A 21,476-nucleotide genomic window follows, 5' to 3' on the forward strand; every position below is an offset into this window, starting at 1 on the left:
GTGTGGATGCCACTTGACGGCATGCTGAGTGGAGGGTCTCTCCAGGCAGCCCTGTTGAGGGTGGTGTGGGGTCCCTGAGCCTCCGGGTGGCGCCTCAGTTTGCAAGGGCTCCTGGCTTCACAGGGGATGTGGCAAACCTCGGGGTTGTGGTCTGGGATCTGCAGAATTGTGCAGAACCTCGGGGCTCCGGGCTTCAGCCAGAGGCGGCAGGGTCTCCCTGGAGCTGGGCTGGTGGAGTTTGGCGACCTCTGCCCCTCCAGGCCAGGGGCACAGTCCCCCTCCCGCACGCTTGTGGATGCTAAGGTTTAAGATTCCTCTCCGGGCTCCCGGGTCCCTGGGCATCTGTCACTTCCTGATTTGCCCTGGGAGTCCAAAGTAGGTGATGTGGTGTCATCTGGAGGGAAACCAAAGGCGGGGACACGGAGACCCCGCTGTCTCTGAAGCTGTCTTTGGGTGGAGCCGTTTTCCAATTATGGCAAGGACGTGTCAGGATCACAGAGCTGCCTATAAATAGCTCTCTGTGTCGGGAGGCGCATTTTGCTTTGGCGAGAAGAGGATGCTTCCTTCGGGCGGGGGAGTGGATTTCCTCCGCCTTCTGGCTGCAGATCCCAGGAGATGACGATTTAGCCAGTGATGAGAACACAGGCAGCCTCTCCCCCTCACCCTGGCTCCAGCTCCAGCGCCAGCCCAGCAGGGTGCAGTGGGACAGCCCCCGTGGGCGCCACAGCAGCATGGCAGCGTCTCCAGGGACCAACCGCCCACCACCAAAGCTGGGAGGCCGTGCAGAACGTCCAAATGGGGCAGCTCAGCGCTCTGGCAGCGTTATTGCTGTAAAAAGTATCCACGTGCACTGACCCTCCCCCAGCGCCGGGCAGGAAGGCAGGAGTCCTTCTGGCACCGAGCTGGAGCCCAGCCCTGGACCAAATGCCGTGCTCTGTGCCATAGGGCGTGGCAGGTGGCTGTGCGCAGTTCATGGTGGCTGGGTGGGGGGTATGGTGGGTGTGTGGATGGGTAGGTGGGTGGCACGATGGGTGGATGAGTGGCTGATTGGTGACTGGCTGGAATGGTAGGTGACTGGATGGGTGGACGGGTGGAAGGATGGGTGGACAGATGGATGGATGGGTGGATGAATAAAAGGATGGGTCGAAGGATGGATGGATGGACGGATGGATGGAGGTTTTGCACGTGGTGGTGGAGTCTCCCAGGAGGCCCCCTGGAAGGGACTGCCTGGTACAGGAGGCGTAGACATAGATCAGTAGGGAACTTCAGCAGGGCCGATCAGATCACCTCGCACGCACTTTCCTCCCCTACCTGCCTGTCGGGTTAACTTTCCTCCATGAAATCTTCCCAGGCCCCGAGTTCCCCCAGATCTTTCCTTTCTCCTGGTGTGATATGGGGCCCCTCCACCGTGGTGAGCCTGACTGCATGCATCCAAGCCCTCACATTTCCCCGCGTTGGTCTTTAAGCCCCACAGAGGCAGGGGCACAGCGTGTTAGGACACAGTGATTGCAGCCGTCCGGTTGTGGGATGCCCTTGAGGGGAGGGCGGAGGTTTTGCCGGGTCCCCAGCGTCTGGCACAAAGCCCGGCGCATAGTAGGTGTGCAGTAGGGTCGGCCTGCTCCATTGACTTGGGGAGGGACGACAGGCAGGTGCTTGGTGAGGATTGGGGTGGCACCTCACATCACCTAGGGGACCCCAGGCAGAGAGGCAGACGACACCTGCTGCTGCTCCACACACAACCCTGACCCGCCTGGGCACCTCCTAAACACGCCGGCCCCCGTGTGTGACCCCCAGGGCCCTTTGGCACAGGGCCTGGGCTGTTTTCAGGTGCCCACGACCACGGCACCCTGAGCCTTTCCTCTGCTTACTTATTGAGTAGTGCCCCTGAGTCCGTAGAGGACACTCGTTGTGGTCCAGGGTCTGCCCGCAGGAAACTCGCAGGTGTGGCTGAGGAGAGGGGTGCAGGGCCTGGGTATGTGGGAGAACTTGCCTAATTCAGATGTAGATCGGAGGGGTTGAAATAAGCACCAGGAGCGAGGTGCTCTCGAGGAATTTGGGGCGCTGCCTCTGTGTTGGACCCCCCTGTTTACAGAGGCTGGACGTGGCTGCATTTGGAGGGGGAGTGCGGACGGGACTCAGGAGAGCCCTGGGTTCTAAAGGGGACCGTCCCCACCCCGCTGACTTGCTCCGGCCCCGTCGGAGCGCTGGGTGTGGGCACACAGCCAGGCTGGGACTCATGCGACTGAGAAAACGTCCAGGACCCGAGGTGTCGGGACGCAGGAGCCTGCACCCTGGGTCCGGCTGCTCACGGACAAGGCGGCCCCCACCACTGCCTCCCTGAGATGCCGGTCCTGCTCTGCTGTGGTGCTTCTGTGCTGCTGGGTGGAGGCCCAGACCCCGTCTTCCTGTGCTCAGAATTCCTCCTAAGCCATGTTATCATGTCACGGGTTTCGAAAATCTTCAAAGAGCATGAGACCCACTCAGGGTGAGCTGCAAGCATTTAAGATGCCAAATTCTGAGTTATAAAAACAGACGGAAAGCCCCAGCCTTGCCCCTGGGCCATTCGCGTCTTTCAGGAGGGAGCATGAGCTCCGAGGTTTTGCTGCAGGGGGCTCTGCCCGGCAGCGTGGAGGGGCGACCCGGGCTCCTTTCCCTGAGCGCCGGGTGCTGCTCTGGGGACAAGCTGCGGGCTCCCCTCGCGCACGTTCCTGCGTCCTCAGGACTTCCTACGACCTGGTCACCAGGGCTGAGCACCCCCAGGGACATCAGGCAGTGGGCTTCATCTGCCCTTGTCCTCCACACGGTGGTCTCAATGTCGTCCTTTTGGGGGGGGGGGCTCGTCAGCATCTATAGATGATCAGGACTTCACGGGGCAGCCCCTCAGCCTTCAGAACCCTACCCACTGTCACGGCATGGACTGTGGGTGACGTCTGCAGTGCATCGTGTCGCCACGAGGCAACCCCCGGGCCTTGTAAAGTGAGCCGCTCCCCATGCTGCCTGTGTCTTGGGGCGAGAACTGCAGGGAACCCCTGAGGCACGAAGCCCAGCTCCAGGGCAGGAGTGTGGGGCGGGGACGCAGCCCCCCTTTTGCGCGGGGCAGGAGACAGGAGGGGCTCCCGGCGTCCCCCTGGAGACCTCGGCCACCCCAGAGGAGAGGTGTGAAGACGCCATGGCTTTGTGTTAACATAACTCTTGGTCAAAAAGTCCATGAAAGGCCTTTGTGCCTTCCCAGACAACAGGTGTGGAACTGAGGACGGGGGAGGTTCAGAGTGGGGGGACGTGTCTGCTGTAAGTGACCATTGGGGACCACAGAACTGGCCCCCGCCGTCCGCATTCTCCCGCACCCCCGCCCAGGCCCTGGAGTCTCCAGGCCAGGCTCTTGCCCTGGCTCCTCCCCATCCCTCGGGCTTCCCTTCTTCTCTTCTCTGCAGAAGCCCTGGCTCCTGATACTTTCCCACCTGAATTCCTCCCATGATCCGCCAGTCTGTCCCCAGCGCCACCTCCGACCTCCCCCAGCTCCGCCCCGGCCATCCTGCCTGTGGTGCGGCCGATGGGCCAGACGCCAGCCAGGAGCGCCCTGTCCGGGTGCCCCCGCCAGCACCCTCCCTGCGTTCCCCCGAGTGCTGACCCTGATGCTGGGCGACGGGTTAAGAAAGGAGGGGCCAGGAGGAGCCTCTTTGAGTCCAAAAGGGGCTCCTTGCTGTCCTGGGCTTCTCCACACCCAGACATTACCCCTCAAGTTGGATCCCTGCGTTTCTTTCCGGTGGTGCCCAGATGCCTAGTCTGGCACATGTTCCTGAGCTGACGTTTGAAGCCAGGAGGGAGAGGGGAAGTTGAGTTAAGGGGCGGGGCAGGGGCGGGGGTGAGAACGTGCCAGCAGTGAGGGGCTCAGGTCTCACTTTCTAGGGCCCTGAGGAACCCGTAGGAGGCAGTGTCCCTCCCCACAAAAAGTGCGTTTGCTTGCCCTGAGCGTGTTTCAGGCCATTCTGCAGCCGCCCGGCCGACACGGCCTGCGGCGCGGGGCTTGTCGCAAGCCCCGGAGGACGGTTTGTCCTGCTGGTTGTTCCCTGTGCTGCTGGTTTTCTACCCAAGTGTCTGAGCTGTGATTGCCTTACATGCTAACTTTTTAAAAAACGTCATCGTCAGGGAAGATTATTTATAGACGTGTTCTGCGCCTTGATGATCAGGTACAGATTATGGACAGGAATGGCTTGAGCTTTTAATAATACCTTGGCTTCAGCACTACCCAGCTGTGTGATGCTGGGCGAGTGGCTTAACCTCTCTGTGCCTCGGTTTCCTCACATGTCAGGTGGAGATAATGGTGCCCACTTCACAGAGTTGTTAGGATCAAAGAGGGTTCATCCATGTGAAAGTGCTCAGAACTAAGTGTGTCCACATGAGGGCTGGAGAGATCTTATTATTATTTTATTGCTATTATCGGTATATGTGCCTGGAACCAAAGGAAACAGCCCCCAACCTTCTGCCCTCTGTATGCATCCAAACCAGCCGCCGGACGCTTGCTGGATGACCCTGAGGTGCCTCCGTCAGACCCGGTCCCCTCCCATCCTCCCCTCGGGCACTTGGTGGGACGCCCAGGAGTGGGGCCAGGCAGCGGGACGCCTCAACGCAGCAGGTCTGGCAGGCGGCCGCTTCCTGCTTGAGAGGACTTTGCTGGCCTTGAGGTCGTCCAGGGAGAACAGGTGGGCAATTGGCACAAAGACACGCTTGTGCTGTCCTCACTGGCGGTGCGGGCCCCGCTGCTCGGGCCGGGCCGGCTCGCGCGGCTTCCGTGCTTTGCGGTTACTCCATGTGCAGCTCCGAGAGCTTTTCTTTGGAAGCGGCAGCTCGGAATCGCTGGCTACGGGTTGGCTTTCAGGTTACTTCCAGCGCCGTCCTGGGCGGGCGTGCACTGGGTGCAGACGTGGGTGTGCACTGGAGCGTCTGATGGTGGGTTTATGGCGGGGGCTTGGGGCACCTTTATAACGAGCTGTCTGCTGCTTACATGTAAGTGGTCAGTACTGATCATTGGAACCATAGAAACAGCAAACTTTTTAGGGCTTACTGTGTGCCAGGATTGCTCAAAACCTTTACATACACAGTCTCATCGAATTCCCACTCCAAACCCATTTTAAAGCTGAGAAGACTGAGGCCTCTGGATTCACATCATGCCTGATGTTACATAGTACACCTGTGGAGGTCACACCCAGGCAGCCTGGGGCCAGAGCCCCTCACCTCTGCGGCACCTGCCTGCCGGTGTCACACGGGGCATTCAGCCTGTGGGAGCAGGTGCGCCGTGGGGAGCAGCATCTCCCCTAGGGAGGGGGACACCTCGGCGTATGCCTCCATGATGGAAAGTGCCTCCCCGCCTACCTTCACCCCCACCAGAGGCAACACTCCAGGCCCCTGGACAAGATTGCCCAGTAGCCACAGAGGGCTTGCCTGTGCCCGCAACCGTCCTGCGGCCCAGACAGGTCCTGCCTGTTCAGCAGTGTGCTGTCTGTGGCCCCCTCCCCACCCCCGTCTCCTTCAGGCTGGTTCATCCTGGCCCCCGCCGACCCCCACCGGTGGAGGGCCGGCTGTCCCAGAGCTCATCCGTCTCCCCTAACACCTGCCTGACTGTTCAGGGTGGGTCTGCATTCTCACACTTGACCTTCTCTCATCCCGGTCCACACAGGTGGACTTCTGCCTTTTTAAAATTATGGTAAAATACACATAACATAGGTTTCATTATCTTAACCATTTTTAATGGTGCAGTTCAGTGTCATTAAGGACATTGTTTTGCTGTTGTCACCACCTTCCAACCCCAGACCTCTTTTCCTTTTAAAAAACTAAAATTCCGCCCCTATTAAACAATGACCCCCCCAGCCCCTGGCCCTCACCCTCCTACGTTCTGTCTCTAGGAATGTGACTCCTCTGGGGACCTCATATGATCATGCACGATTTGTCCCTTTGTGTCTGGCTCATTTCACCGAGCATAATGTCTTCAAGGTTCATCCGTGTTGTAGCCTGTGTCAGAATTTCATTCCTTTTTAAGTTTGAATAATGTCCGCTGTATGGCTGGACCACATTTTGTGTATCTGTTCATCTGTCAGTAGACCCTTGGGTGGCCTCAGCCCTTTGATTATTGTGGGTAACGCTGCTATGAATGTGCATGTGTGCATATCTGTCTGAGTCCCTGCTGTCTTAATCTGATGCTCAGGCTTCCATAAGGAAACACCATGGACTGGGTGGTTTCAGCAGCAGAAATGTGCTTCTCACAGCTGGAGGTCAGGGTGCTGGCAGGGTCAGGTTTGGTGGGAGCTGTCTTCCTGGCTTGCAGACGGCCTCCTCCTGCTGTGTTCTCACACAGCAGAGAGAGCAGGCTCTCTGATGTCTCCTCTTGAAGCGCACTAACTCACCATGGGAGCCCCACCCTTGTGACCTCATTCAATCTAATCACTTCCTGAAGGGCCCACCTCCTAAGACCATCACACTGGGAGTCAGGGCCTCAAAATATGAATTTGGGGGGGGGGCACAAACATGCAGTGCATAACACTCCCCTGCTGGCTCCCCAAATTCATGTCTTTCTCGCCTGCAAAATGCAGTCTTTCAAGCCCAACAGCCCCAAAAGTCTTCGCATGTTCCAGCATCGACTCCGAAACAGTAAACTCCGAAGTCTCATCTATGTATCATGTAAATCAGGTGTGGGTGAGACTTTGGGGTACAGCTCATCCTGAGGCCAGCTCCTCTCCAGCTGTGACCCCTACAACCAGACAAGTTATGTGCTTCCAAAGCACAGCACGGGGCCCAGCGGAGGATAGACGTTCCCGTTCCAAAAGGGGAATGTCAGAAAGCAGGAAGGGAAGGAAGGTGGCGGGTTCGAGCGAGTCCCAGACCTGGTGAGGTGACTCCACCGGACCTTAAGGCTTGAGAGTTCTCTTTGGTTTGACGTTCTGTCTCTCGGGCCCACTGGAGCGGCAGCATCACAGCTTGGCAGGGTGGTCCTTCCCCCAAGTCTTCTGGCAAGGGCTCTCTGTCCTGTTGAAACCCAGGCAGTGGCCCCAGTACTCTCTGACTGGCGTTTGGGGTCATGTTCCCCTCTGTTTGAAGAGCAGCACGTGTTCGCAGCTGAGTCGCTCTGTTACGCCATCCTGTCAAACCCTGGAAGTCTGACAGCCTTCCCTCACTCCACCCTGCCTCTAACCCTCAGTGTAGACTGGCCTTCCCTCTGCGTGTATCATCCGTACATCACCTCTTATTGTGCGATGGTCCAGCCACGCCCTCAGCATACTCCTCAGAGCCTGCTTTCTCCAGGAGAGGGTGTAGCTCAGTGGTAGAGCACGTGGCTAGCATGCACAAGGTCCTGGGTTCAATCCCCAGGAACTCCATCGAAAATAAATAAACCTAATTATCTCCCCTCCAGAACAAAGCAAAACAAAAAAATATATATTAAAAGAAAAAAACACGCTTTCTCACTTCCTGCAACGTGGATAGGCTATTTCCCAAATCTTCAAAATCTAGTTCCTTCTTGCTGAACAATTCTTCCTTTAATTCGTCTCACTTTTTGCACTTCACTGTAAGCAGCTGAGAGGCACCAAGACGTTCCTTCAATACTTGGCTTGGAAATCTCCTCAGCTAAACATCCAAGTTCATGGCTCAAAATCTCTGCCTCCCACGAAACACCAGAACACAATTTGGCCAAGCTCTTGGCCACCTGTTAACAAGGATCACCTCTCCTCCTGTTGCCAGTGACCTGTGCCTCATTTCTGTCTGAGATCTCAGCGGCACGGCCTCTAACGTCCATACTTCTATCACGCACCTCAGAACTCTTCCAGCCTCTCCCTATGACCCATGTCAAAAGCTGCTTCCACATTTTTAGGTATTTGTTACAGCAGCACCCCATTCTCAGTGTAGGTACACACACACATACACACACACACACACGAGATTTTTCATTATGGAGGCTGGGAAGCCCAAAATCTGAGGTTGTGACAACCTGGAAACACAAGAGGCGATGATGTAAGTTTCAGTCCAAAAGCTGGTGGGCTCGAGACCCAAGGAAAGGTGATGTTTTCCTCTGAGTCTGACGGCTGGAAAAGATCGACGTCCCAGCTCACAGTCTGGCAGCAGGAGTGCCTACCTACTCAGCCTTCTCCTTAGTCTGGTCTTCACCTGATTGGATGAGGCCCACCCACAGTGGGGAGGGCAGTCTGCTTTACTCAATCTACTGATTCAAATGTCCAGAAACACCCTCCTGGAAACACCCATGATAATTTCTAGCCAAATGTCTCGGCCCCCTGTGGCCCAGTCAAGTTGATGCGCAGAATTAACACTTCTGCCTGCTTTCAGACCCTCTGGGTGTATGTGCAGAAATGGAATGGCTGGACCCTATAGTAGCTCTTATGTAGAATTTTTTTGAGGAAAACTCAACACTGTTTTCCACAGCAGCTGCACCATTTTCCATTCCCACCAGCAACACACAAGCTTTCCAATTTCTCCACATCCTTGCCACCCCTCGTCATTTTCTGTCTTTTGATGTTAGCCATCCTAATGGGTGGGAGTGAGTTTTACTTTTGAGGTTCTGGCTGAAAGACAAGGAATGATTCTGGCCAGCTGTCCCCTAAATGGCACTGGCTTATATGTTACGTGTAACCCTGAAGACCCTTCCTTCTACGTTCATGTCATAAATGCCAGCAAATTAGGTTGTCAGCTTCTCAGGGCTTATGTGAGCCTCCCGCCTGGGGCCCTCCCCCCATCCTTGTTCTGTTGCAGGGACCCATGATCTGAAGCCTGGGTCCCAGGTGGGTGGTCACCCTCCAGGAGGCTAGCAAACCCCTCCACCCAGGTGCTAGCCCTGCTCCTGCCTCTGCAGAACCGGGGGCTGCCTCCGAAATGGCTTTGACTTGCCCCCACCCCAGTGGGCCAGGGAGGGGGCAGCTCCTGCCTGTGGCATCCTTGGAGGGCCCTGAGCATGAGGTGGGGCCCACAAGTTGAAATCCATGTCACTTCCAAGGACAGGGGCCTGGGGTCCCTGGGTCTCCTCCGCAGCACTGCAACCCCCCACCTCCCCGTGGAGCTGTGTCAGCTGGAGTTCTCCAGGGGAACAGAGCTGGCAGGAGGGGGGATATATCTGTGTACATTTAAGAGATTCCTTGTGAGGAGTTGGCTTGGAGGCTGTGGGGGCAAGTCTGCAGTCGGAAGGGCAGGCTGGCAATTCGGGCAGGAGCCGATGCTGCAATCTTGAGGCAGGATTTCTCCTCCAGGAAATCTCAGTTTCTGCTCTGAAGGCCTCCAAAGGATCAGGGAAGGCCCACCCACATCATCACTGGCAGCCGACTGGTAGTCGATGTGCGTGTCTGCAGGTGGGCATCTAAACGCCCACTCCTTGGGGGCCAGAGATAGCTGCCTCTGGGCCCAGGTCTCCCGTCTGGGCCACCGTGAACACCAGGAGGCCTGCCCACGGGGGCCCCAGTTCAGGTCTCCCCCGGGGGCCTGGGGCCACCCCAGGGACACGTGGCTTCACCTGCCTGGCTGCCTCCGCCTGTCAGGGATCACGGGGCCTTGTCGCTTCAGTCAGCGGATCTGTAGGGCTCGAGCTGGGTCGTTTCCTGTAGGTGCTGGTCCTGATGCCGTGTGCACCCATCACTCCATGGGTGGAGCTTTTCCCGCTGAAACCTGGTGTAGAGCTTTGAATGCCTTTCTCAGGCTTCCCCCTCCCTCGATTATGGAGGCCGGCTCATGTCCAATCAGGGGAACGGGCGCCCCTGCTCCCCACCCCGGAGGTGCACGTTGGGACCAGTCAGGCCTGCTGGGACACAGGATGCTGGTGGTGGGGCTTTCCAGGCTTGGCCCCTTGACCTCCCCTCTGCGGTGCAGGTCACGCCCGCCGTGGCCTTCCGGGCTGAGGAATCTCTCCTGTAGATTCTGGCCTCTGCATGGTAGTGTGGCCAGGGCCCGGGAGAGGGGCAGACTGGGGAGACGTGCCTCCGAGTGGGTCTGAGGGCCGATCGGTAATGTGGGTGCTGTTTTAACGGTTGGCTCTGCCATTTACGAGACCGTGGATGGGCATGAGGGCGTGTGTGCTTCATGAAATCAGACAGAGAGACAAATACTGTAGTGATCTTGTTGCTGAAATCCGGCCTGTGTACCCCACTTACCAAATTGAGACTTGAGGACAGAGCTTTGGATGCAGCAGAAAAGGCAGCTTTATTTCTTCGCCTGGCAAAGGAGGTCACAGTGGGCGAATACCTCTTAGACTATTAGCCTCCTGGGGTGAGAAGGCAGGGGTTTTGTAGTAAAAGTTCAAGAGTTCAAGGGGCAGAGCTAGTTTCCATAGAGATGGCATACAGGGTAGCAAGTTGTTGCAAAGCTGCTCTTGTTTTTGCAGGTGCAGTGGTCCCCTTCCCTCTGCTGGGTATGAAGGTCATCTCTGGCTTCGGGATTCTCTTAATATTCTTATTCCTAGAACAAAGGATGCGTGGGAAGCAGCTCCATAGAAAAGAGCTCTGGAGAGAAACTTGTGCAGTTTAAAGTGAGGTTGATAAATGCATTTAGCCTTTTAAGCAGCTGAGGCTGAGACCTGCAGCTCGAACAACAGGATAAAAGGAAAACACAAGCAGTCAAAAGCAACTGCAGATACGCAGTTGGGGCGAGTTATGAACAGCAAGATGCACAAAACAGCCAAGTGCCGTTTCTGAGGTGTCATGGTCAAGAGCAGGACCCTGAGCACGAGCCCTGCGCACAGCACCAGGAGGGGGTCGGGCAGACCACCCAAGCCTGCCTCCTCTCCCTCCCCACCCTGGGCAGCAAGAGCCTGAGAAATCCCCTTTAAACCACCGTACAGTTAAGCAGTTACAAACACCATTGCCGGTATCAGACGGGCACTGATAACAGTAGGGTCCTGCTCGGTTACGGTCTCACTTAGATGTGGAATCTGAAACAATCAGACTCATAGAAGAAGAGATCAGATCTGTGGTTACCAGAGATCGATCAGGGAGGCGGGGGTGAAGGGATGGATGAAAAGGGTCGAAAGGTCCAAACTTCCAGTTATAAGAGAAATTAGCCCTGGGGATGTGACATTCAGCACGGTGATGATCGGTGACACTGCTGTGTGGTACATTTGAACGTTGCTAAGAGTAATAGATCCTACGAGTTCTCATCGCAAAGAAAAACAGTCTTTGTAACTGTGAGATGATGGACGTTAACTAAACTTACTATGGTGATCATTTCCCAAAATGTCCAAGTCAAGTCATTATGCTTATTATATGCCTTCAACTTACACATAAACTTATGCAGTGCTGTGTGTCAACTGTATCTCAGTAAAACCAGGAAAAGAAAGGACTATCTCTTATTTAAAACTGAAGAGCTGCGGTTGGACTCGTTTTGCTGTTACACCATCGGTGACGTCGGGTAAGTTCTGCAGTTGGCACTTTAACGTGATTTCCACTCTTGCAGGTGGCGATCATAGCCGGCAACTTTGAGCTGGCCGAATACATCAAGAACCACAAGGAGACGGACGTCGGTGAGTAGGCTCGTCTCGGTTGAGCCCTGCCGGGGCTCCATCTTGGCTAACTGGTTAGATTGGCTCGGAGTGTCTGCTTTTGGTAAAACTTAACAGAAATCGTAGTCCTAGCATCTCTTCTGCCTCTGTTCCTATGTTTCCTTAACTCCTGGCAGGGTTGGGGTGAAGGAAAACCTTAGACATTAGGCAAGGAAACTGGCCAGGTGGTGGGCAGTGGCTCTGGGGCTTGGCTGTCCATCCAGGAAGCAGATTACTTTGTAGCTAATTTAAGTGGGTTTACTGGAAGATTCGGCAACGTACACGACTCCATTTAAAATAAGAGATGGTGACTAAATGGGACAAGACTGGCAGAGGCATCCCCATCACCTCCCTCCGCCCGCTTCCCTCCCACCGTCCCCAGCGACTGTGCTGATGACCACTCCCCTTTCTAGTACCCCTTGTGCCAACCAGGAGGACCGTCCCTGGGGCTCCTCTTCTTTCCCATCGCCCTGCCGGCGGCTGGGCCCAGTCTTGCATCTTGGAAGAGCCCGCTGGCCTGTTTCCTCCAGCCCCGGGCTTACACAGGACCTGCAGCGGGGAGCAGTCCCACTGGACCAGCAGCGGTGAGATTTCAAGGTGGCGCCGTCCCATCGAGGGGGTGGGCAGCGGGGCTCCAAGGCGCCTGGAGGAGGAGCCAGATGGCATCTGTGTCTCACCACCTGTGCCCTTCACCCCGTGTTTGGTGTTGGGGGGCGTGTGTTTGGCTGTCGAGTCTTTATTGTGTCGGATGTGTGGCTGGCGCCCACCTGCCTCTGGGAATCGCACAGGGATGCAGAGCCAAATGCCTTGCTTGCATCATCCAGGGCCCTGGGCCCAGCATCGCCGGGTGCTGACACGGTCCACCTGTGAGCCGGGGCCAATCACTTAACTGCTCTGAGATCCAGGCCTCCACCACGGCCGCGTCGGCATCTCAGTGAAACGCATTAGGGAGATTGATGAGTTAACGTCCGCAAAGCGATTTAGAAAATGAACTGAGCTCTCCGAGTGCCAACCACTCTTCCTACCACCTCCCTAATACGGGAGAGCAGTACAGTGGACAGGGTTGGCCTGAGGTCTAAAAATACCGGCGGCTGCGAAGGGAGTCAGAACTCCACGAGGCGGGGCAGGCAGCAGAGGAGAGCGGTGCGCGGGCCCTCGGCGGCGGGGCTGTGCGCGTCAGGGTGCCCGTCCCCCTGCGCTCCAGCGACGCTAACGGCTTGCGGCCGCCCTAGTTACTGTCCCCGGGCACTGGCCTTCCCTGGGGCCCGCACGCCGAGGCGGGGCGTGAAGCGGCTTCCTTCCCCTGGCCTGCGGATTGGAGCTGAGAGAAGCTGGGGGCTCGGCGCCCTGTCCCCAAGCCCTGCCCTGCAGATTCACGCCCCTTCCCGCCGCAGCCACTGACCCGTCCTGCGCAAAAACTGCCGACCTTAAAGCCCCAGCCCGGGAGGTCCCGGCTCGTCTGTCCCACTCTGAGGTATAAGTAGCTCCCCTCTCTGGGATTCAAACACCTCTTTACAAGCAGAGATTTTCTTCTTTTTTTTTTTTAGTTGAAGTATGATTGATTTACAGTGTTGTCTTAGTGTCCGGTGTATAGCGTAGTGATGAAGTTATACATATATATTCTTTTTCATAGGTTATTATGAGATTTTCTTACGATAAAAGTCGTACTGTTTGTGGGGTGAACACATTTTAGTTACCACTCTCCCGAGCTGATCAAGGATTTATTTAAACTGTGAAGGGCTTGTCAGGTCTTGAGACAGGAGCACTCACCACGGGTGTGTGCGCCTTTTGTGGTTCACGGTGCCAGACTGAGGTTCGAGGCCCTCATTCTGTATGTTTGTGGGTGCCCTCAAGCTCAGTGAGGGTGCGGGGTTGGGGGAAATTTTACAACCAGCGAGTCGGGGAGTCCAGGCATCTTGTCCAGCAGCCCACCTGCACCGTGGGCTTTCCGTGGCATGTCCCAAAGGGAAAAGATAGTCCGGAAAATCTCTGCTTCCTCGCCAGGTCCTTTCAGCATCGCCAAAGAAGGAAAAAGAGAGAGAGAGAGAGCTCTTCTTTCCTCTGAGTCGTCTAAGCATGTGTGATTGTGAACTAGCAAACTGTGCCGTTAGGTTGATTCTGTTGAAAATTTCCCAGAGAGGCAGTGAAGAACGTGGAGGCTGTGGGTCCTCTGTGGGTGTGAGCATCACTCAGTGCGTTCATTCTTTGAAGTAAACCCGTCACAAAGACCTCGATTCGGCGTGGTGTTAACGAAACCTCTGAGACTGAACCTGGCCGTTCGCTGTGCGCCCTGCGGCCGCCCCAGCTTTGCTCCTCCCCTTGTTAGTTGAGTGTGGCGGGGCCGGATGCTGAGCGTGTGGCGGGGCCGGATGTTGAGCGTGTGGCGGGGCCGGATGTTGAGCGTGTGGCGGGGCCGGATGTTGAGCGTGTGGCGGGGCCGGATGTTGAGCGTGTGGCGGGGCCGGATGTTGAGCGTGTGGCGGGGCCGGATGTTGAGCGTGTGGCGGGGCCGGATGTTGAGCGTGTGGCGGGGCCGGATGTTGAGCGTGTGGCGGGGCCGGATGTTGAGCGTGTGGCGGGGCCGGATGTTGAGCGTGTGGCGGGGCCGGATGTTGAGCGTGTGGCGGGGCCGGATGTTGAGTGTGTGGCGGGGCCGGATGTTGAGCGTGTGGCGGGGAGAGTCTGGTGCCGTCCCTGGGCCACGCCTGTGTGTTTATTTGCCCACAGGGGCCTCAGTCTGCGTGCAGCTCTGCGTCCGCTGTCTCCGAGAGCCACCCTGTCCCTGGGTGAATGAATCATCCCAGGGAAAGAGCCAGCACTTCCTGAGCCTGCATGCCCAGCACCTCGCCTGCCAGCAGCATCCCGTCCCATCAGTTCCCCAAGTCCCGGCGCGGCTGGGGCCTCAGGAGGCCTCGCTGATGACGGGTGCAGCCTGAGAGCTGCCCTCTGGAGGAGGGATTGGAGGGCAGGAGGCAGGAGGACGAGTTTCGGGGTAAAACCACCTCCACGGGGCCACCAAAGGGGGGAATTCTGACTGTGAGACCTCGGATGTTATTAACCCCTAACTTTGGCACCGTTGTCCCCTGGCTCCTTCCCATCCCGAGAATTCCTGCCTCCTGAGAAAAGCCGTCTGCTTCTTGCTGCGGGGGGGGCGTCCTCTCCCCCCACTGTGTCTGATGCTCCCGAGAAGCCGTGGGAGGCGTGTGAGCTAGCAGGTCCGAAGGGGGCTGCTCTCTCCCCTTGGCCACCATCTCTCCAGGACCATCTTCTCGGTGCATCCTCTTCCGTGTGGGCCCCAACTGCTGTTGGGATTCAGAAACATTTGTTCGTCCCAGGCCTGGCCCTTTAGGAGGTGATGACACAGAGGGTGACGTCCTCCTTGCCTCTCTGCCCCCTGGGTTCAGGAGTGGTATTGAAAGGACTGCAGACCCCTGTACCTTCCAAGCTGGGAGCTGCCGGTCAACCGCTGTTCCAGGGAGACCGGTGTGCGCCTGCTCAGAAAAGCACACTCCCCATGCACTCTGCCTTTGATGGCATGTCCCCACCGCTTCCCCATGTCCCGGTCCCCAGGCGCCCCAGCTGCATTTTCATCCCCCACCCGCATCCCCCAGCAAGCCTTCTGTGTTGCCGGCAGTCGGTCCCCAGTCCCCTAGATGGGGGACCCGCTCCTAGTGTTAGAGCAGGCAGGTAGCTCGATACGAGCAGAGAAAGGGGGGGCACAGGCCATATGGCAGGAAACCATACACCTGGTGAACAACGGGGGTCCTTGGACAAACCGAGAAAAGCGGGACTGATAAGAAACCATACATTCTGGGTGGGCAAGTGTCCTGGAGGCAAAGAAAGGTGGGACAAGACAGGAATCTCCACCCTCCGATTCGTTCGTGATAGCTCCATCTGAACGTAACCTTTTGTTCATCATGACCTCACCCAACTTCCCAGTCAAGGCTAAATAAGGACAGGACATCTGTCCTCCCCTCGGGAAGGTGGAGCTGGAATGAAGGTCAGGAAAGACGACCCCAAACCCCTCCCCGACGAATGTTCTGCCCGTTCATTTTTTATACCCATATAACCAGCCGCGCAAGAAACGGGGCAGCTGCTCTGCTGGGTCTGTGCACTCTTTCCTTGAGAGCGAACTGCCTGTCCCTTAAGAAATCCTTGCTTTGCTTTCTTGACATCCAGTCTCGTTCCTGAATTCTTTCTGCAACAAGACCAGAACCTTCTCACCAGCAACACTGTTTCTGTCCCTTCCTGACTTGCCGTCGGAAACCCTCTGGCTCCCCAGCCCCCAGCAGCGTGTGCCAGGTTGGGTGCCTCTGGGGAGCTGCCTGCAGAGAACCCGACCCAGTGGGTCTGGGGCGGCTGCTCCAGCGGTTCTGATGCTGCACGTGTGAGCTCCAGCCCACCTCTGTTTCCCAGGACCCCCCAGGACTGCCTGTCCGCCCCCGCCTCCAGGGCACTAGCTCACCACGTCAGGATGGGGCCACCGTAATGAAATGTCACCAACTGGGTGGCCTCAAACAACCAAAATATATCCTTTCACTGTTCTCGAGGCCAGAAGTCCACAGTCAAGGTGTGGGCAGGGCTGGTTCCTTCTGGAGGCCCAAGGGGAGGCTGGACAGCCTTCTGCTGGGAGCTGGGACCTGGTTGTACAGGCGCCACGCTCCTACCTCTACCCCCGCTTCACACGACCGCCCTCCCTGCTTGGGGTCTCAGACCACCTCTCCTGCGTCCAGTATGGACGCCAGTCTTTATATTTAGGGCCCACCCTAAGTCCAGCGTGATCTCATCTTGAGATCCTTAAATGAATCACATCTGTGAAGACCCTACTTCCAAACAAGGCCCCGGTGATGGGGTCCGGGGGCAAGGACCTGGACGTTCGGTCCACTTGGTCTTTTGGGGCTGCTGTTCACCCAGGTGGCTGTGTGACTGTCTCTCTGGGCTGTTACCTTCGTAAAGATGGGTGGGGTCTGCCTTCCCTGCAGTGCCTGGCGCATAGTGGGGCCTCAGTAAATGTCTGTGGAGCAAGTGACTCTTCCCCCGCCAGGGCTCCCGCTGCACGGTCACCCCCCCCCTCCACTTTTGACATAACATCCTGGTTTGCCGGCACCTGGTGCTGGGCGTCAGGGCTCAGAGCACCTGTGGGCAAATCGGTCACCAGACGGGACGCCTTTGCCAGGGTGTCGTGCTTCCTCCCTCCCAGGGCGGCCGGAGAGGAGGAGGCAGGGGACAGGGGGTCACGTGGGGGCAGTGTTCTTGCCCTCATGCCGGTGCTCCTGGGGCCACATAGGAGTAGGGGTCTCCAGTCTGTCCTGTGGGAGTCTCCCCAGCCACTTGGCTTTCCTGTTCCAGCTTTGTGGCTTGGCTCCCCTGACCCCACATCCTCTGTGACCAGGGAAGGTGCTGTTGGAGCCTGTCTTGGTCAGGGCACATCTTTTACCTGCCCCCAGACTCTCAGGGTGTGGGCATCTGGTCTGGCTGCTGGGGAACAGCTTGTCCCCCGTGGGCCATCGGTCTGGGATTGCAGCCTCGGGAGTCACGGTGCGGGAGCTGGAGAGGAGTGGGATGGGGGCCTTGTTTTGACTTTCTGAACTTTAGCAAACCGTGACCTACAAGCTACCCCACAGCACAGGAGAAGTAAGGCAGAGCGGGGGCTTGTGTCCCGTCCTGCGGCTGTGGGCTGTTGCCTCCTTCCGGACGTGCCCATGGTGCTCGCTTGCAGACTTCTGTTTATCAGACATTTGGTGGGGCTGGGACAGCATGCTGGAGGACCCAGTCTCACTTGTCAGGAGTCTGATCTCGGAGGAAATGAAGGTTAAGTCTCAAGTTCACCTAAACGGTGCTGGGTTGCGTTTTTGAAGACAAACATGGTGGGAGGGTCCCCAGATTCCAAGTTGGGCGTGGGGTTGATTTCGATGCATCGAAGTGAATAAATTTAAACACTCAGCGTTTTCCTGACTTTCGACATCCAGCCTAATCAATGGGGTGCTTGTCTTTAAAGTCCGTATAACAGTTCGTGTTCCCTGCCTGGGACCGTGGGTCCTTTGTTTCCCAGACATTGAAAGAAAAATCAGGGCACTTAAGAGGCTCCGATGTGACTTCAGGGGGAAGACGGTAAATGTGTCAATACCGGGAGGTGATTCACAGGCACTTCAAGGTCTGTAGAATCCGGAAGTGGATCCGGAACGCGGTGGGGGTAAGACCCTATCCCTTTAAAAGGAGATTACATCGTGTCGTGAAGCGCTCCGTTCACAGTCGAGCCAGCATGCACGTTGCTGCTGCCTGCTGCTGTGTTTCCTTTTTTTTTTTTCTTCCCCTTTTTAACTCCGTTCCTCTTTAAAAAATTAAATGTGACCTCCATTGGGTTATTTTATTTGCCAACTCGGAGAAAGTGATGGTTTAGAAGCGAGCGTGAATACCAAAGTTAATCCTGCTTGTTGTCATCCAGGGCTGAGCCGTGGCTGAGTCCATGAGCCCAGCAGGTCTTAAAAGCTTTTGCCATCGAGCGTCTGTGATGGCTTCTGTAGGATGGAGGTCCCCCAAAGCAAGGCTGCTGGGGAGCTGGGGAGCTCGAGTCCGAAATAGTCATGCAGAGATTAAGCATGTTGGAAGCTGATAAGCGTTGGACTGGGATAACCTATTTTTTACAACCTTGGTTATTTTTGTTTTTGCCCGGCTCTGTGGGGGAGCTGCACTGTCAGATGGATTAAATGACATGGGTTGTTCTTCTTCCGCTGAACAAGGTTTGTTTTCATACATCTTGTCCTTCTGCAGTGATGGGGAGAGAAGCGCGAGGTTTTTGTTTTTTCAGGATGAAACCCATTGAGCTGATGTGTGAGTCTGGGTGTCTGATGAGCCGCCTGAGGGACGCTTGGATACTGTTGCTAGGTTCCGAGACCGAGTGCCTATGTAATTGTGCTTTCGCGATGTATAGATGATGGAGAGAGGGTGGTGTTTTCAAACAGATTTTTTTTAGTGCATTATTTTGGGGGGGTGTGTGTTTATGTGTGAGAATGTAAAATCCGTGCTGGTATCGAGGCATGATTCTTTTGCGGAAGAAAAAAAAATACCTGTTTGGTAGCTGTCACCTGCTGTGAAATAAAATAGATCTGATTTGAAAGAAGTATTCAGATTTCCTGGCATTTGGGCTGGACAGTGTGCTACTTACCATGAAACGTAGGCGATGATATTAAGTAAACACGGCGTCCTTTGTTTGCAAGGAGAGCCGGCAGGTCCTGGGGAAAACTCACCCTTCTAACCTGTTTCATTTCAGCAGATCGGCTCACGCGGGGCCAGCGGTGTTGCGTCTCTCTGCTCGGAGCCTTGGGAACAAGGCTCCCCAGGGAAAGCGGGCTAGTCTGTTACCCAGAGTGATGCAGCCATCGCAGCTGCTGCCTGCGTTCCCAGAGAACATTTCCAAAGCCGGTTGCTGAGGGGGAAGGCGTCCTAAAGCCCCAGCAGACACAGCCGCCTAAGCGGATGTGAGCTGTCACCTGGCACGGCTGATCCTGCTCCTGCGTCCCTCCCTCTCGGGGCTGAGGGAGCCGGTTCCCCGTCCACCCGTGCACGCGTGGCTCCCCCCGGCCGTGTCCAGGAGCCGCCTGGGTCTCCATCTCCTCCTCCTGGTGTCTGGTCATGTGCTCGCCGCTGCAGCGCCCCTCCCCTTCCCCCACGCATCGCAGTCATATCCCCAAATCCTGACCTGCCAGGAGGCGAGCTAAGGCGATGCCCGTTTGTGACTCTGTGCGGTGGCTCTTGTGTTCTGTTGGGATGGCATTTCTGTGTGTGGCCGGCTCTCGACTCCGCTGTCCGGTGCGTGTCCACTGGTGATCCTCCGTGGCCTTGGTCTGTCCAAGATTCTGTGCTCACCGTCATTGCACTCCCGGGGACACTTGGTCCTGACGGTGCAGCTGTGGCCGCGAAGCCGTGACCTCCTGTCCCACTGTGTCCCCTCTGCTTTGTTGTCAGGCAGAGGGTCCTGAGGCTCCCCCAGGCCTCCCAAGCCGCCTTTTCACTCGCTGCCCGAGGGAGGCCGGGGCTGGGGACGTGTCCAGCGGATGTCCCATGCGGTGGAGGTGCGGCTGCTGGAGAGCATGTCCCACCAGAGGTGCTCTGGGAATCCACCCACCTGCCCCCACATGTCTCGTCCTTCCTGTCCTCTGGTTGAAGGAGTCCCCAGACCTGAGCCTTTCCCAGCTGCTTGCTTCCTGGTCCCGGGCAGTTTGGGAAGACCGCTCCCCCACTCCACCCCCTGCAGAAGGACGGATGCCCCAGAGACCCGCCGTCTCCCCCAGACCCTCAGCCACAGTCTCTGCACGTTCCTTTCAAGGGAGGCACATCCTTGTGCCATGGTCCCTCCGTCATAAACATTGTGTAACGCCACCCACATTGTCTCCCAGTGACATTCATAACTAATGTGACCTGGCACACGCGTGTAAGTTTTAACAATCAACGTAAGGTCCTAACTGTCCTGTAGGGAACAGGAAGCAGAGAGGAACGGATGGGGCAGTGACCCGCCCTTCCCTGAGGGCCGTCCCGTGCAGGGTGGAAGCCGGCCCCGTCCACGCACCACGCCCTCAGAGGCAAGAGCAGCTCGGGCAGCCGTGGCGCCAGGAGGGCTCTGCCACCGGGGCTGCGGTTTCCCCAGTCATGAGCGCCTCTTAGCAAAGTTCTGGACCAAATGCCACATAAGCCCTTTTACTCACGTGTAGCAGTTGCATTTCTGGAATATTCCATGCATATCCATGCCAAAGGATGTGTATGTGTGAGTCAGGGGCAGTTCTGCTCGGATAAATGCGTTTGTATCTACATGAATGTCTGGCGGGTCATTCACGTTCATTCGGACCCTCCCACGACTGCTGGACATTAAAGGAGTCTGGCCCCAGCCCACCCCATGTGACAAGTACATCCCCAGCCACCGACGCCTGCACACCCCCGAGGCCCCCGTGGCAGAGCCCGCATGGGAAGCGTGCTCCCGGCGCTGATGGGTTGGGGCCCGGGCACAGCGGGGAGGCGGGCTCTCCTGACCCCAAGTGCCCGCTGCGGCCGCTCTGCCCCCCGGCAAGTCTTGGGGTCACTGTTCTCTAACCAGGGGTCTCTAACCCGAGGGCTTGCTTCCAGGTCTCGGGACCTCTGCAGTCGTGGGGGGTCCCGGGGTCTCCAGGGCTAGGACTCTGTGTCCCCGCTGCAGGGCTGGTCTTCCAGTCGTCAGGTCTCTGCAGGTGGGCCTTCCAAGGAGAGCAGCCCGTGGTCGCTTCCAGCCTGGTCTGGTAATCCGAGCCATTTTATCCAGGAAAACCAGCTTCCCTGCTGCTCCGAGACATGCATTCATCTGTGGCTTTGTAGGCTGAGGAACAGGAATACTTACCTCTGGCTCAGTCCACGAGGGCTTCCTGCCTCTTCCTATGGAAGCAGCCCCGCCTCCACTCCCCCTCTTCCGTCGGCTGACTCTGCTGGTCCTCAGTATGTCCCTCTAGGGGTGTTTCTCGAACTTCCCATAGGCACTGGTGAGTTACGTGCGTCTGTATCACTGACGAGGGATCCAGGTCAGTGGAAGGAGCCCTGGAGCTCTGGAACTCTCAATTCCCACATCTGGAGAGAAAGTCTGGTGGGACCTCCTGAAAAGAGAGCAGTCCAGGCTCCTTGGAGGGTCACCTCTGTCTTAAGATTTGCACCCCCCCCCCCCGCCCCTGTCTTCCTGGCGGAGGCTGTTGAAGATCAGGGTGTTTAAGAAGTAATTGTCTCGGAGGGCTGACACTGGGTGACCCCGGGAATCCCAGATCAGAGCGTGAAGGCACCCAAAGGAAGCTTACAGACCCCTCCCAGAACCCCAGGCTGCCCCCGGAGGTCCGCACTTGGCCTGAGTTTGAGGGGCAGGCAGGAAGCTTCCTTCTCAGCCCGATGCCTGTCATCAGGGAGCAGTGGGGACCCCGACTGGTCACCCCACATTCCGTAGATGGGA

At 57.0% G+C, this 21,476-nt stretch overlaps 1 protein-coding gene across 6 annotated transcripts in view; it reads left to right on the forward strand.

Moving 5' to 3' along the window:
- SHANK2 (SH3 and multiple ankyrin repeat domains 2) overlaps positions 1 to 21,476 on the forward strand; it is a 497,686-nt gene that overhangs the window by 170,200 nt on the left and 306,010 nt on the right. For all 6 annotated transcript variants that reach the window (XM_074371523.1, XM_074371521.1, XM_074371526.1 and 3 more), the window contains one exon: positions 11,434 to 11,500. In XM_074371523.1, the coding sequence (XP_074227624.1) occupies positions 11,434 to 11,500 (67 nt within the window). The remainder of the gene's footprint in view (positions 1 to 11,433; positions 11,501 to 21,476) is intronic.

The sequence above is a fragment of the Camelus bactrianus genome, chromosome 10 (genome assembly GCF_048773025.1).
Source record: "Camelus bactrianus isolate YW-2024 breed Bactrian camel chromosome 10, ASM4877302v1, whole genome shotgun sequence".
Classification (NCBI taxonomy): domain Eukaryota; kingdom Metazoa; phylum Chordata; class Mammalia; order Artiodactyla; family Camelidae; genus Camelus; species Camelus bactrianus.